The sequence below is a fragment of the Phaethon aethereus genome (assembly GCF_964289735.1).
Source record: "Phaethon aethereus genome assembly, chromosome: 2".
Classification (NCBI taxonomy): Eukaryota; Metazoa; Chordata; class Aves; order Phaethontiformes; family Phaethontidae; genus Phaethon; species Phaethon aethereus.
In genome coordinates this window covers 156,899,734-156,916,515 of record NC_138582.1, presented here as the reverse complement: position 1 = coordinate 156,916,515, position 16,782 = coordinate 156,899,734, and the positions used below count along the sequence as shown (strand labels likewise).

Sequence of the window (16,782 nt, the reverse complement as noted above, 5' to 3'; positions counted from 1 at the left end):
CAGCGGCCCCCCCCCGCGCAGCCTGCCCCGCGAGGAGCGATGCGACGGCGGCTGAGGGGCCTTCCTTGAGACGCGCCCCCTCCTCCGGCGCCTCACCGGGTGCCCGCGGGGCCGCCTCCCTCCTGGGCGACGGAGCCCCGCGGGGGCTGCGAGCCCGCTCACCTGCGGCCGGCACGGAGGGGGCCGCCCTCCGCCCCCCGGAGGGGTAGCCGGGGCGGGGGCGTGCTGTGGCGCCGCGCTCCCAGCGGCAGCTGAGCGGGACGGGAGAGGAGCCGGGGCCGCCGCCGCCCGCCGCCGAGCATGGAGTGGAGTTACCTGTTGGAAATCACCTCGCTGCTCGCCGCCCTGTCCCTGCTGCAGCGCGCCGGCTGCGCCGCCGCCTCGGCCGCCGCTGCCGCGTCCTCTTCCTCCTCCTCGGCCAAGGAGCTGTCGTGCCAGGAGATCACCGTGCCGCTCTGCAAGGGCATCGGCTACAACTACACCTACATGCCCAACCAGTTCAACCACGACACGCAGGACGAGGCCGGGCTGGAAGTGCACCAGTTCTGGCCGCTGGTGGAGATCCAGTGCTCCAGCGACCTGCGCTTCTTCCTCTGCAGCATGTACACCCCCATCTGCCTGGAGGACTACAAGAAGCCGCTGCCGCCCTGCCGCAGCGTCTGCGAGCGGGCCAAGGCCGGCTGCGCCCCGCTCATGCGCCAGTACGGCTTCGCCTGGCCCGACAGGATGCGCTGCGACCGCCTCCCCGAGCAGGGCAGCCCGGACACGCTCTGCATGGACTACAACCGCACGGACCTCACCACGGCCGCCCCGCCGCCCGCCAAGCCCCCGCCCCGCGGCGCCAAGCCCGGCGGCCCCGCCAGGGCGCCCCCCGCCGCCGCCGCCCCGCCGGCCGAGGCCCCACGCAAGCCGCGGCCGCCGCCGCCCTGCGAGCCGGGCTGCCAGTGCCGGGCGCCTATGGTGTCGGTGTCTAGCGAGCGGCACCCGCTCTACAACCGCGTCAAGACGGGGCAGATCGCCAACTGCGCCCTGCCCTGCCACAACCCCTACTTCAGCCCCGACGAGCGCGCCTTCACCGCCTTCTGGATCGGGCTCTGGTCGGTGCTCTGCTTCCTCTCCACCTTCGCCACCGTCTCCACCTTCCTCATCGACATGGAGCGCTTCAAGTACCCCGAGCGCCCCATCATCTTCCTGGCCGCCTGCTACCTCTTCGTCTCCCTCGGCTACCTGGTGCGGCTGGTGGCCGGCCACGAGAAGGTGGCGTGCAGCGGCGGGGCGGGGGCGGGCGGCGCGGGGGCCGGGGCGGCGGGGGCCGGCGGCGGCGCGGGGGCAGCGGCGGCGGGGGGGCGCGGCGCGGCGGGCGGCGCGGCTGAGCTGCAGCCGGAGCTGGCGGTGGCCGAGCACGTGCGGTACGAGAGCACCGGCCCGGCGCTGTGCACCGTGGTCTTCCTGCTGGTCTACTTCTTCGGCATGGCCAGCTCCATCTGGTGGGTCATCCTCTCCCTCACCTGGTTCCTCGCCGCCGGCATGAAGTGGGGCAACGAGGCCATCGCCGGCTACGCGCAGTATTTCCACCTGGCCGCCTGGCTGCTCCCCAGCGTCAAGTCTATCGCTGTGCTGGCGCTCAGCTCCGTGGACGGCGACCCCGTGGCTGGCATCTGCTACGTGGGCAACCAGAGCCTGGAGAACTTACGGGGCTTCGTGTTGGCCCCGCTGCTCATCTACTTGGCCATTGGCTCCATGTTCCTGCTCGCTGGCTTCGTCTCGCTCTTCCGCATCCGCAGTGTCATCAAGCAGCAGGGCGGCCCCACCAAGACCCACAAGCTGGAGAAGCTGATGATACGCCTGGGCCTCTTCACCGTGCTCTACACTGTGCCAGCTGCCAGCGTGGTCGCCTGCCTCTTCTACGAGCAGCACAACCGGCCCCGCTGGGAGGCCACACACAACTGCCCCTGCCTGCGCGACCAGCAGCCTGATCAGGCCCGCCGCCCTGACTATGCTGTCTTCATGCTCAAGTACTTCATGTGCCTGGTGGTGGGAATCACCTCCGGCGTTTGGGTCTGGTCTGGCAAGACCCTTGAGTCCTGGAGGGCCCTCTGCACCCGCTGCTGCTGGGCCAGCAAAGGTGCTGCCGTGGCTGGGGGCACAGGGGCAGGAGCGGGCGGGCAGGCGGCGATTGCTGCCGCAGGAGGACTTGGGGCTGGAGGCGGTGGCTCCCTCTACAGCGATGTCAGCACCGGCCTGACGTGGAGGTCGGGCACTGCCAGCTCAGTCTCCTACCCCAAGCAGATGCCCCTGTCTCAAGTGTGAGGAGGGGGAAAGAGGCCAAAGGTTAGGGAATGAGGGACACTGGCCTGCCTAAAATGCCCCCTCACTGTTTGGTGCCATTAATGAACCCCTAATGGTCCTTATTAGCCACAGCTTGTATAGAACAATGCAGCTGGCAGAGGCCCCAGGCCCCAGCCCCCTCCTCCTTCCCCTCCATTCATACGCAGGGAGCACGTACTTCAAGGAGCCAGCTTATTATTTTGCTGGCAGAGGAGGGCAGAGGCTCACCCGTACCTCGCAGAGGGCAAGGCACAGCAGCTTCCGATTCACTCTGGACTAACAGCAGCTCTTCGCTCATGGGAGGGAGGGTCTGCTGGGACTGCAGGCTTTTGGGATATCAATGACCAGGCAAATGCCTTACAGTACAGACTGAATCAAAACATGTCTTAATTATACACCCCAGCTAAATACGGGTTTCCTACATTAAAGGATGTATTTATATAATTATTTGTTACGTTGTACAGATGTGTAAAATATGTATATATCCAAAGCTATACAGTCTGTAAATTTTTTTGTAAAAAAAGTGTAGAGGCTGCCCCTGTAAGAGCAAATATGAGTATTCTATTTTGTCAATAAAATGACTTTTGATAAATGACTTTTTCAAGCTTTTCCCCTCCTCCTGCCCTGGTTATTCCAGCTGCTGTCTTTAGGTGTTTCTATAAACTGTGACCTACACTCATGCTCCAGTCATTACTATGTAACTAGATGGCTGCCTCTGTTACAGCACTGGATTACAGAGGCACAAGGGAAACGAGTCATTCAACAAGTTGTTCTGAAAAAGTGTTTGCCAAAACCGGGAGGTGCCTCGCTGTAGTTTGCTTTTTGAAAGATGATGGTGTCTTTAAACTGAGCCTTTACAAAGGATTCATCTCACGTGGCATGTTAAGTGTCCTTTTGAAATGGGTGTTATTTTAGGAATGTGCACACACACCTCTCATATCTGCTGTCTACACTTCTGTAAGCACCTGCCTTTCCGGGGATGCATGCTGAAGTGTAAAAGGTTAATGTTTTAAATTCATAGATCATGTACTACGGTGGAACAGGGAGTTGAGATTTGTTAGATCAATCTCTTCTTAACAGATTAAACTAACATCTTAACCTTTCATACTTAACTTTTGTATATCAAATATGGTCCTTTTTCAAGAGAAAAGGTATTGTTCTTCTGTCAGGACTAAGCTAATTTATTTGAGCAGAAGGCTGTTGAATTAACAGAAGAATGCTTTGGCAATTGTTGAACTTTTTACCTGTCTGCCCAGTGGCTCAGAACATCATTCCTTTAAGAGGAGCTAAATGAATAGGGTTAATCTGTAGGGAACTTGGTTTCTTTTGAGTTTGGAAAAACTTTGATCTTTTCTCTTCACCAAATGTGATGTATAGTCTGAAGTTTCTTTCCCTGCTACCCGGTTCCTCTTGTTGCAGACCAATTGGCCACCATGGAGCCTTAAAGTTCTTCAATTAAAGGGACGTGGGACTTTTTTTTTTTTTTTTGAGAGGAAGACTTGTAACAGTTAGTGAACACCAGAGGGAAAAGGGAGAACAGCCTTTTAAACAGCTTTTCCCTGCATTGTTAGCCAGACTGCAGGCAGCAAGGCATGGCTTGGAGCATTATAGAGAAGAGCTATGAATGCCCTACAGGTGGTCTGCTCACATAATCTCCCCAATTTAAAACATTTTCCTTTACAGGACAATTGCATTACAAAACCCCCTTCTCTTTTGCTCCTAATTGAACCAAAGAACAACTACAAGATTTTCTTTAAAAACTATCTAAAAAAAAAAAAATAAAATCTGTTAACTACATTCTAATCTGTTTTCCTAACTGGGATCGCTCGGAATACCAGGAGTAAAAGCTGCATTAAACATTATTCCAGATATTTTTATGCCTCTGCTTATATTCTGTCAAATTAGCAATCATTTAAAAGCAATTGGTTAGGTTGTGTGCTAGCAGTGAAAAGATAGCCCCAGGTCCCTTATTAACCTGTCAATCATGATAAGAGATGGGCAGCTACCCTACTAATGACACAGATATCAATCACGATTGTGGGAAAAACCTTGTTCCATTGAGCACTGGCTTGATTATTGGTGTCCCTTTCAAAGATCCCGTAACTTAATAGACTCTTCCACTTCTACAAAGTTACCGGTATCATGAAAAGGAGGAATTTAAAATGCCAATCTCTAACTCCTTGGAGGAAAAAATAATTTTAAGTTCTCAAATACAAAGGATGTTCCACTGGGATTTATGCATGGTGCCTATTTATACACCGGTTGACCAGGATCAGAGTATTGACATACCTGTAAGTTGAAAAGGCCCTAGTATTTTCCTGTATTGCTGGAAATATTTTTTAACAGTTGTTGAAACATTTAAATCAACATGGCAATTTTTCCTGCTGTCAGCAGGGCTAAGGTAGAGGTCATCTTCCTGCTGGAGAAGCCCCATGTAGGGAAGCACAATCACTTCTTCAGATAAAAATCTGTGTTCCTTCCCCTCCAGTGGGTTCTAGCAAGGAAGACTGAGGGAAGGTACCACCACAACTGTTCTGTGAAGATTTATTTAGATAGGTCTCTCAAAGGCTGCTGGTAAAGGTTGCTAGTGCTGAGATAAAAGCATTTCTAGTAAAAGATAGGAAGTAGCTCTGTGGCTTAACCTACCCTGGAATGAGCTAAGAGGTGCTGCAGGTGGACTTAGTCAGGAAAGCAGTCTCGGAGCTACTTGCATTAACAAGGTGCCTGCTTTGGCATTTGGAAGTGACTGAGTAATAATGCAAAGGCTAAACAAATAAAAATGAGACAAAATTAAAATCGCTAGAAACACAAACCTGGGGAAATAGTGCTATAGAAGTTAATTTACAAGTGCAGATTTTAGTGAATCAACATAAAATTTGTGTCTAGGGAAAAATAATCACAAAAACCAATAGCAAGGCACTTAGGTACACAAGAAATAAAAATCAACAGCTACACAGAACTTCACATTATTATGATACCCTTTATCAGACTTTAAAGATAAATTTGCTGTGAAGATGAAAAATATATCGGTGAGGTGGTAGGAGTTAGATGTTGCCTTCCGAGGTCTGATGATAAACTGCGTTCTCCCTAAATTTGCCAGACAGCTACTAAAAACAGTCCCAACAGACCCATGGCCCAAGCCCTTGCCTGCGGAGCAGGAATGCCCTCAGCATCCCGACTGGCGTAGGCTCACCCATGGGCAGGGGCAGCACCTGCATGCCCCAGCAGCCATACCAGCTCGTGAGAGCTAAGGGAAACCTTATCCTCACTGATGTGACTCCATAGCACAACTTGTACAGCAGCTTTCGGAGAGCTGGATAGACAGCAACTAAGAGCCTCCTGCAGCTCACAGAGAGGTCTAACTGCTCCACTCATGAGAGTGACTAAGCTAGCAGAGAAACGTGATTTGTGATTTCTTTTTTCTTCTCTAGTAAGCAACATACCTTTAGAGTGTTCTTGTCTTTCCAGGACCCCTCCCTGCTTTATGTGTTCCTGCTTCAAAAGGAAATCCTATGGATTATTCTCCTCCTGCTATAATGACTGAATAAATCGTGCAGCCTCCAAAGGAGCTGGCCTAGCTGCCAATGGGCCTTTTAAAAAGAGGCAGAGCAGCGCAAGTGTGCTGTGGAGCCTCCGGAGGGACACCACACCTCCCCTGGCCCCTGCTGCTGAGTCCCTGGGAGCTACCTGCAACCTGCTCCAAAGTTTTCCCTGTGTAGGGGAAGCTTCCCTGGAGCTTTGATAATCAGTCATGGAAGAGAAGGGATTTCAGGCAGGGAGAGATTGGGAAATTCTTATATATTGAAATAATATGAATGTGGCCAGCCTTTCTGGGAAGGCTATGAAGGCTAAGACTGGCACACAAGGAGTCTTTTTTTCCTTCTTTCTTACACAGTATTTTAAAATCAAAGTATTGGGGTGCTCACCCATTTAAGAGTTCCTCAAATGTGCTTGACTAGTCCTAAAAGATCTCCCACGCAGGGTAGGAAAGCTGGAGGCAGCGGTACCCATGTGCTCACACTACTGGCAGCATGCTTCACCCCAGCTTAAGAGCCCAGGCTCTTTCCAGATTCACTCAGGTAGACACCTCACTAGACAACTGAAGGTGGCCTGTAGGAAAAATCAGCAATGGTTTTTCACAAGAGGCAACCAGTACTGGGAGGCAAAGCAGAGTGTCCAAGTTTAGAAAGGAATCAGTAGCTGAGAAAGAAATACCAGAGTCCTTGAGACAAACCCAGGCCCACTTTGAAATATAAAAAATTCAATACAAGTAAGATCACCATTTGATCCCAGTGACTGTGCTCAACGTACTTCTTTCACAAGCACTACATGTAGTGCAAAAGCCAAACCTAGCCTGCCCGGTAAGTTAACCCTCTTAACCAATAGAGACGTGGAATTTTATATGGGATAAACAGGCCACCTAATATGGGGGAAAAGCCAACTGGTGATAATGAATGTTGAAAAGATGCTCCTGGAGTTCACCTACAGTCAAGATCATGCTGGAGGAAAGCTCAGTGTGGGCCAGTCAAACCAGCTTGTAGAATCACAACCAGTTTCAAAAGTGCCTGTTACAACCTGCCTGTAGCATGCCCTACTCCTGCACCCCGTTTCCAGAGCCACGCAGCCTGTGTTTCTCTAGGCACATGCTTCTTCCACTCTCACCCACCGTGGTCTACCCAGCTTCTGGCCCAAGAGGGAAGCAAGTGAAGAACAATCTCACTCCATTGCCCATCCTGGCCATACTCCCTTTCCTTTTGCCCTGCATTCCAAAACCAGAATTAAAAAGCTGGACAACAAAGGGCACCCTGAAAACAACAGGATGAGCCTTAGAAGAACAAGGAAAGTGATTTACAGGTGATGGTCCAAGGAAGAAATATTAAACAGGGCAGACTCCCTGCATGTGGTCATGATGAGTTCTAGGCAGCCTTTAAGAGAACTCAATTAGAAATGTTCAGACAGCTCTATTTACTTAAGCTTTTTATAAATGCCCATCATTACTGTAATCAGGTATAATTTCACTAGTTCAGCAGAAAGGATCACACATCATAAATGCTATGGTGGTATGGAAATAACTAGTGTCTGGTATTAAAATGTGGAGCCATAATCTGAGGTGACTAAGGAGAGTCAAATCACTTCAGAAACTAGTACCTAAGGTCAAATGCTGAACCAAGCTTTTTGAAGGCTGAGATAATACTTTTTCACTCCTACAAGTCTCTTATCTATGATCTCAAAACACTTTACATTCACTTGTGAATGAATAGTCAGATTTCTTCTTGGGAGAAAAAAATGGCAGTAATGCCCAGGCAAATGAAACACAAGTGGCAAGTCTAGGGAAAGAACCTGGATTTCCTGACGCTGTTCGGTAATTTTCAGTAATGCTCCATTTTACAGGCACTTCCTCACACCTATGCCCTCCCCACCACTTTGCCCCCAACAACCCCCGCAAAGGACCATAGTCCTACATGCCCCGAGCATACGCAGTTTCCCAGGCACAGCACCAAAGCTATCGCCAGTTTTTGACAAAGCTGGCACTGTCAAACACCAATCCCACTGCTGCCTTTACAGCTTAGAAAGTACCCTAGCCCTTACATGGGGCCTCTGGGTGAGACATGTGATCCCCTTCATCAGGAAGACACGGAGAGATTTGAGGGAGCTCGGTGAAAAGCAGCAGAGCAGCGTGGGGCCACCACGTTCGGCTTCCCGACCCAAATCCGGGCTATGTGTGCTGAACGTTCAATCAACTTTTAGAAGGCCAGAGAAAAATGTCTCGTTCTTCCCGTTCTCTAAGGCGGGCAGGTATGGAAAAGAAGGTTTACAACAGTTTTGGAGTTGCACCGGGCAAGAAATCCCGGCAAACGGAGGGACTCCGGCGGGCGCGGAGCCCGGCGCTCTGCTCGCCGTCCGGCACTGCCCTCGGCTGGGAGAGGCTGGGAATTTCACCCCGGCCCTTCCACTCTTCCCGCTCTCGCAGGGCTCCGGCAGCGGCTGCCCGCAACCGTTTTCTCCACCTCTCCTCTCTCTGGTGCGTGGCCGTGGCGTGGGCGATGCCGCCGGCGCCGTCCCGGAGGGCAGCGCAGCCCGGGGGAGCTGCCCGCCGGCTCCTGAGCTTGCGCACACCTCCCGCTGGGAGCCTCTGGGCAGAGGTGACTGCCGCTGCAGCCGGCAGAGGATGTGATATGATGCCCTTTTTTAGAACACAGCTTTCCAAGCAAATGTACATTTAGTCAGAAAGATGTGGGCAAGTTACTGTGCATGCCCAGTATACTATGAAGGAGAAAGCTGGATTATCCCTCTTGGATACTCTCTGATTTTTTTAATATGTTGCAGAAAAAAAAGGTTCTTTTCCAATAATTTTTGCCTTATGCGAGACTTGTTGATGCGTTCATGTATGTTTGAAATGCTTTAGCCAGATATTCTTTCCTCCAAACGTTTGTCGTTGCTAAATTATGCTTAACATTTTTCACAGAGAAAGGTTAGTCTCAATTATTTTTTCTGCTTGATTTTTTTCCAGAAAATAAACACACAACTAGAATACCCTATTCTCACATCTTCCAAAATTAGAAAGAATAATTTTCATGCTATGAACTGACTTGATTCAAGCTGCACGTTAGACACGATACCCTCATCATTCCTCAGTGGTTGAAATCTAAATGGCCTCTTTCAATGTCAATCAGAAAATGTCGCAACCTGCCTTACGAAACAAACGACTTGCCTTGGCTTTCTGTCCAAACGTAGGGTGGAAATAAAATTAAATCTGACGTTTTGGAAAGGAAGGGGAAATGTTTCCCACCCAGCTACAGAACCCGCAGCTTTGGGGCGGCACGTGTTCTGTACATTGCTGCCTTCTGGAGCTACAGCCTCCCGGTGCCGCAGCGAGGGGAGCCCGACCGCTCGGCAGGGAGCTGCGGTACTCTCTTTCCCCAAACCTGCTGGGCAGAAAACACGTTTACAGCTGTGACTTTTAAGCTGAAGTTACTTTTTTGCAAAACTCTAGAGGAGCGATATTTTGCCTGTAACAATTTGGAAAACCACAGTTTTCCATGGTATGGAGCAGGGCGTTACGAATAGTCAGTTCAGGAAACCAGAGAGACCCACAAGGAGCTTCATTGCTGCCATCCTCCAGCTCATTAGTGTACAAGAATTGCATGTGTTGTTTTTAGCAGCTAAAGAGTTATTTATGGCTTCTATGTTCTCAAGCCAAAGTGAGTGAGGGGTGCAACCAGGGCAAACGCATCAGAGCAATGCAAATCACTGACAAGGCATCATGAATGCAAGCTGAGCAGAATTTAAATACAATCCATGAATGAGAGGAAAGATTTGCATGAGGGAAAGAATCATTAGAATCTGATTTAACAAGCAGTATATAAAATGGGCCTTTGCAGCTTAAAATGAAGCAAAGCACATTCATGTTATACATTCTTAATGAAAAAAAAGCAAAACCACAAAAAACCCAATTTATCAGTAGAGCTTGGAATAGAAATGGTTTTCACAGAATACCTTTAGATCCTGATTCAGAAACTTGTGCTTGATTGCTTCCTTGAATAGAAGTGGATCATAAGCATGTAGGGTGGTAAGGACTATTTAAGTGCATGCCAAAGTCCTATTGATTTCAGTGAGATTTTATAAGATGCTTAAAGTAAGCGTATGGGTAAATGTTTTCCTGAACAAGAGTGTTTTTCTGAATTAGGATTTAACTCATGAATTTACACAGTGCTTCCAAACATAATTCCTTCTGGGAAAATAGGTAGAATAATAAAAAAATATATATTTTTGCATGTCTTAAAAGAAGGTAACGTAGAATTATTCTGAGTAGAATTATTCTGGGTAGAATTATTCAGAATACAATTTTCTGTAAGGTCCAAAAGCCAACAGTGAAAAATCTGTGGAAGTTGAAAGTGAGTAATGTTCAAAGAGCAACTTTCATAGACCCTCTGCTGGTTTCATCCCAACTAGATTATGGAAGATTTTGAATATAAGGTATTATATAGATAATGGCAGTCTCTTGGAAGAAAAGGGATACGTTATTTTACATTAAGTGATATTATATTCTATCTTTGAGAAAAGTAAGAAAATTGCTTTTAAGAAACTCCTGTCATTTTTCATTTCCAGTCAGTTGTCACAAACACTGGGCAGAACAAACTTTCATTTAATGTCTCCTAAAATGCAGGGTGTCGTACCTCTAAATACCTTGTCTTTTGAAGCAATGGCTGAGGTGGCAGACTCTGATGTGCTGTGTTTTCTGAGAATAAGAGATGATATATCTCTGTCAACACTGGACAATCTTTTAGTTTCTCTTGAAGCATAGGTCTAGCTGTGTAGTTACATCTCCTAGCATATTCCTGTGGAACTACAGCGCTTCTTTTTATGCACTTCTCTCAAGTAAGTCATTAGCAACAATACACACAAGAATTGAAAGGGCTTAGTCTACAGCTGTGTGGCCATATTCACTGTACTTGTGAAAGTTAGACTTTAGTGTCAATTTTTCTTTTTGCATTTTAGAAGATTTCAGAGTGTTGCAGTGGTGACTTGCAAGATGTTTTTTTGAAATCTATGAAAGGTATGACCAGTGTGGTTTTGTTTCTTCTGCTCTTTTCCTAAATAATTCTGCCATGAAAATGATTGACATCATATGGTATTCCAGGCCAATAGCAATACTATTCTCCTGACTTTGCTTTCTCTATCTCTTTTGTTGAGCAAAGACAATATCACATTTGGTGAAAGGTAACATCTTCACACCAGTTGTGATCATTGCTTAATTATTTCTCGATACTTTCAGTTTTTCTTTCTTCTCCCCCCCCGCTCCAAGTGCCATGTTTAGGTGAAGGCTGAGGTTCAGCTCAAGACTAAGACACCTGAATGCAGGTAGGTATCTCAGTATGGTTTTTTAAAGGTAAGCTATTACATCGATTCCTGTTGCAGTCAATAGAGTGTTAGTGATGTAGCCAGTGGGTGCTGGCAGGTGAGTCCGTTCCCTCTAAACTTGTGGGCCTTAATTCAACTGCCCAGACATGGGCTCCAGGTCATCCTGGAGACTCCTATCCAGTTTCTACCTGCCTCTCCAAATGATCATGGGTCTCCTGTAATTTTCCATCATGTCTGAAAGCCACAGGTGAGTATCTCAGTTACCCTCTGGCAACTCTAATAACATAAGATACCTTTTGTGGAAAACTGATTGGAGCCCAGAGATCTGGATTTGACCAGATCTCCTTGCAGAGTAGTAGGAGTTTGGACATCTACCTCACAGATATGCGACAAAATCTTGAGCTGAACCCTGCCAAGAGAGCCTGGTTATTCTTTTTATCATCAGTCACATCTCTGTTGCAAGATTCCAGTATTTTCTTGGTGGTGGATTCTTTAATTTCTGCTTCCTCAAGTGTTACACTTTTTGCTGGGCTCTATCATGTCTTTGTACAAGCTGGTACAATCTCTAGTTTTGATTGTTCAATAAAGATGTTGTTTCTCAGCCAGTTGCCTGGCCGCTTTGACCCCCTTAAAAGCACTCTGCACATTGTCTGCTAAGGATTTGGGAGGGGTTATTCCTGATAAGGCCTTCGACTGGTATAATCGTAACTTATTCAGTATAATCATAATTTATTGAAAAGGTGTTATTTCAGTATCACCTCTTTTGGCAGTCCCCTCACCTGTAATGATATCTATGTGCTTTCTCCTACCTCTTTGCAGTATATTAACTTCTCTGTTCTTTACCTTATACTTTAAAATTTATTTTGCTGCTGCTTCATTTCCTCGCAACATTTTAGGGAGGCTATTGTTTCCTTTGGTTTGCTTCCCTTCTTCAGTTTTCTTCATTTATCCAGACGTTAGGATGGCTTAAAGTGCATAACCATGTGTCCTTAAACCATGCAAGTTCCCTCAGCTCCTCTAGAGAGCAGCAAAGATGTACAAATAAAACGTGACAGGCTTCAACATGATGTTCCCTGAACCACTCGCAATCTGTGTGAACTGAGCTAGCCAAGTACTGATAAAGAGCGAAGAACTACGAGGAATGGAGGTGCTGTACTCGAGTCTGGCATTTTCAGACACAGTCTGAGAACTGTCCTAGCCCTGGCACTTGGTGTGGATGCAGCCCTCGGCCCTCCCTAAAAGCCCTGCTTGAGCCCAACCCCAACTCACCAACACCTTATGGCAGAGGGGAGAAGGAACGCAACGGGGGAGCAGCCTGGGCCAGGGGCCTGACTTGGATGCCCACCAGATCCGTGGGCTGTAAAGCTTCCCGTCCTTACTCACGCAGGACTGTCAGCCAAGAGGAAGCACTCGCTTTCTGAAAAACACCCCCAAGTTCTCCATTCCTCACGGCCACCAGTGGGCGTTTGGCAGGCGGGGCTGTGTCCCCTGGTGTGCACTAGGGTTTAAGGGAACTTGGCACCTGGCAGAGCGCCACAATTACTTGTTTTAAAAGAAAAATGGTCAAAGTAATGAAAATTCTTCCCAGCTGTAGACCTCTTCCGACTAACACTGCTATGTGTTTGGACCTAAATAAGACAGAAATCTTCAAAAGAAGGACAAAGCTCCCTCTGTTCTTTAAGATCAGTCTCCAGAGCGAGATTGACAGCTGCCTGCCTAACCACTCACACCGCTGACACAGACCTAACAGCAAAGCAAACTCCTTCTAATGGGAAAACCTGTAAAAAAGAGCTTTCAGAAACACGCTCATGTTTGCAGGCCTGCCTCCGGTAAGGTTTTCTGCCAGCAAAGCTTCTTGGCCTACGCTCAAGTTTGTGTCGACTGTCTAAAGCGGCTTTTGCACAGGTTTTTCTCTCCGATATAAGCCTGGCCAGTTCAGCCAGCTTAAGTCACCCCAGATCTGCAGAAGGCCTACGGCTGCAAGCGGAGCAGCTTTTCCCCGCAGTTCTCTGTCGCCCACGCCAGCAACCCTCCTGGTGGCAATCGCTTCAATTTACCAGCTGCCGAGGCACAAACGGGAACCGCCTTCCCCAAAATAACCACCTGAGCGCCGGTGAATGCAAAGGGCACTCAGGCAGCTCAGGGCGGACAGAGAACATTGCCAGTGTGAGAGCTGCTGCCAAGGCCAGGCTGAAGCAAGGGGCTGGAATCCCTTCTGGAAGATGGACTTACCATGGGTTGGGGCATACGGCGGGCAAGGCCAGGGTGCAGTCGGCCTGGAAGAGCTGAGAAGCGGATGGGGCCTGTATGCATCCTCCATTGCTAGCCTCAGGACGCTCCCCTCGTCCTGGCACGCTGGCCCAATGCGAGGGAAAGGGTTTAAGGCAGGCAAAGAGAGGAAATACAGCAAGAGGGAACGCTCTGTATGCAGCTAAAGACCGTGTTTATCACCACATTTTCCCTATTCCTGAGTCATCATTTGTACCACGATCCTGCTTCTTCAGTAACTGCGTGGCACCAGCCAGCTTCTGCTGGTGGGCTGGGAAGTAAAGGCAGACACGGTCGGATACAACTAGTACAGCAACGCAGGCGGTTTGGTAAAGAAGTTCTGCCTCGTTTTTGGAAACACACTTCACCAAAGATCCTAGAAATGGTTGACGTGGTACTCCAGGGCGGGTGGTGGAGGCTGTGGCTTGCTGCTTTTTGGGATGCGTGCTGGCAGCTGGGGCAGCCCCATGTGGGGTGCAGCCAGTGTGGGGGAAAACCACAGCCTTCTGCACCATGGGACCCCACCTGGTCATTGCTTTGGAATATAAAGAGACTGGCAAAACTGGAAGAAGCTGACACTCACTAGCACTTTCTTTTTACAAGCTAATTCCTGCAAACACCTACATGCACATTGAACAGTGGTGTGCCAAATTGCAGGGAAAACTCAAACCAAGGGAGCTCAGTCCTCACTGAGGTGGTAGGTGAGATCTTCTATCAGATGCAGACTGAGGCACCCATACCCTCACAATATTCTTTATATAGCCCAGTTTCAAGGAATATCCTGCTGATTCTGCATTCCAGATAAATTATCTGTAGTTAACTTTGCAGGCAGAGCGGTGTGCGTGCAATTGTACCGCATTATCTGCGGAAGGGTCGCTCTGCAAGGTGGCCTTAGCTTTGCAACAGTTTCTCAATGTAACCCTACAGCATAGGATTCGTTTCAACTAATCTACTAATTTCTCGTGAATCAACAGACGTAGTACTCCAGGTTTAAGCTGTTCAGTCTGTATTGGCAGGGCCTGCGGGCTGCCGGCAGGGATGCAGTGGGTAGCTCTGTAGGGGCTGGAAAATCCTGAAATTTGTCTTTTGGTGTCCCAGCGGAACTGTTCTTATGATAACTGTGCATACACTCCAAAACCAGGGCAAAATTTATATAGAATTTGGTGTCAGAAGCAGTGTGGGACAATATTTAAACTGAGCCTGTGCCCAGCCTCTAGTAGGCTGGGCCCCAAGTCCAGCAACAAGAATATTACCCACGGGTATCAACAAGCATTTCAGCAGAAGTGAACAGCCTAAATGTTCTGCTGAACTCTTTACCTTTAATTTGTAGGATCTTTGGGTTATACGAGCAAAACTTCTCAAAAGATATGCTGAGCTGAATTGTTTCTGGAACTAAGACTTTTAGGAATATTTTAGGAATCTCATGTAAGAATAAAACTACTGCTTGGGTGTTTTCAACTCCTTTTTTTTGTGGGAGAAGTACTGTCCTGAGGAGGAACGAAATGTCAGCAGCCAAGTTTAAATCACAGTGGTATCATCTTCAGGATTTTTGCTGAAATACAAAGAGCTAACTAAATAGGAAACATGAGACTGTTGTTCTAAGGGTTGTCAATATTTCTGTTCAGAAGTCATGAAATATGTCTCTTGGACACAGGTAATTTGGAAAAACTATTTCCTATTTATCTGCACATTTGCATGGTCTCTATTGCTATAGACTCCGAAAATTGAGGTGGATTTTTTCTAAATTGAAGTTGCTGTGTGTTTCACATAACTCCAGGCCATGAGGTGGATAGTTCTTAATGCTTCTATCTTCATTACAAAAAAGAGAATTAAAAATCTGTGTTTAGAACATTCCTTAATTAAGGGTCATCTTTTGAATTTCATACAGGTTTGTGCTTCATGGGATCAATTCTGAGTGACTGGTGGGAGACAGGAGTGGGGCTGCATTGCAAATTCTGTGGTTTTCTCCAGTCAATCAAAAATCAGGATCCTTTCCAGACTGTGCACTAAGACATACATGAAAGTTTCTGGTGAACCTGTGCAAACAGGTACCTATCAATGCATCACAACTGGTAATCCATGTTATAGATATTCCATGTTTATGTTTCAGAAAAATGATTTAGGAAGAAGCTTGCTGAAGCAGAAGAAAAGCTTGTATTTGTTAGTCAAAGTGTTATATGAGTTGTCCATCCACCTACCATTGAATATGGCCTTTCAAGGATAGCATAGAGCTTTAGGAAAAAGCAGGTATCAGAAACAAGAAGCTAATCACACTCTATAAGGCCTGTTGGAGGTAAGAATCACTCACACTGACTTCCAGAGAAATGAGCAGGAGTGGGTGTCTGATTTGTCAGGACAAGGAAGGCATTGCTTAACAAGCCTAAAAGAGGCTCTAAAAGCATCTTAATCTGTTTTTTCTTTAAGGAAAAAAAAAATCATGGAGGAAATGCAAAAATTCATTCTGCTAGGCCAAAATCTTCTGTTTCTTTCCATTATTGTTTTTTCTTTGCCAAAAGTAACATGTTCAGCAAGAGAAAATCCCCCAAACACACCCTGGTGTGTGGTGCCTAAGGCTTCGCAAGCAAAATAAATGTTACACACACAGGAAAGCCAGAAGTGAAGGATTTACTTCTGATAGCTGACCCCAAATCCTCCACCTTTCTTAAGGGGACTATATATAAACTTCAGTTTCTACAGAAAAGCTCAGAAACAGCGGTCATCTTCACTCAGTAATTTCTTCGTCAGTGAAAGCTTTTCAAAGCTAATCCACTACTCAACCTAAAGCGTGAGCTGCAGAGCCTGAATTAGAGACAGCTCTCTATCTCCCGGCATTTCCACGTTGTGAGTGGCACAGGATCACAAAACAGTTCTTGGAGGTAGGACTGTACGTGTACTCCCATTATTAAATCTTAGTTGTGGAGATTGCCTGGGACATCCTGCCTGTGTCAAACGCAAACGGAAGAAAAAAGAAGGGAAAGAGGGAGAAGGCAAAAGTTAGTGAAGTAGATTGTGATTGTAATCTAGCTACATGGATGCTGGATAATTTTAATTGTAGAGATACAGTTCATCCTTTCTGATCAGATTTCTTCCTTGCTGAACTCATTTTCTAGAGTTGGCCTTGCTGTGCATCACAGGCCAGGAGTTCATGCTGTGACTTTGAACAGAGACCATCTAATTTGCAGAACATTTTAGAAACTCAATTACAAATGTAAGAGCATTACATTGTAAAATTACTCCTCTATCAGTTGAACATCAGGCTATTAAAAGTAGTACAAAAGACAGAAGTTAAAGAACAGCCTTTTCAACTACTCTACTTTTTTATTT

General features: G+C 47.4%; 1 protein-coding gene across 1 annotated transcript; it reads left to right on the top strand.

The window, feature by feature from the left end:
• Nucleotides 1-300: 300 nt before the first annotated feature.
• On the top strand, nt 301-2,310 carry FZD8 (frizzled class receptor 8; the record flags this gene model as incomplete). Its single annotated transcript, XM_082014726.1, has 1 exon — nt 301-2,310. One exon carries the CDS (start codon nt 301-303, stop codon nt 2,308-2,310), a length of 2,010 nt encoding a protein of 669 aa, XP_081870852.1.
• Between the last annotated feature and the right edge of the window lie 14,472 nt (nt 2,311-16,782).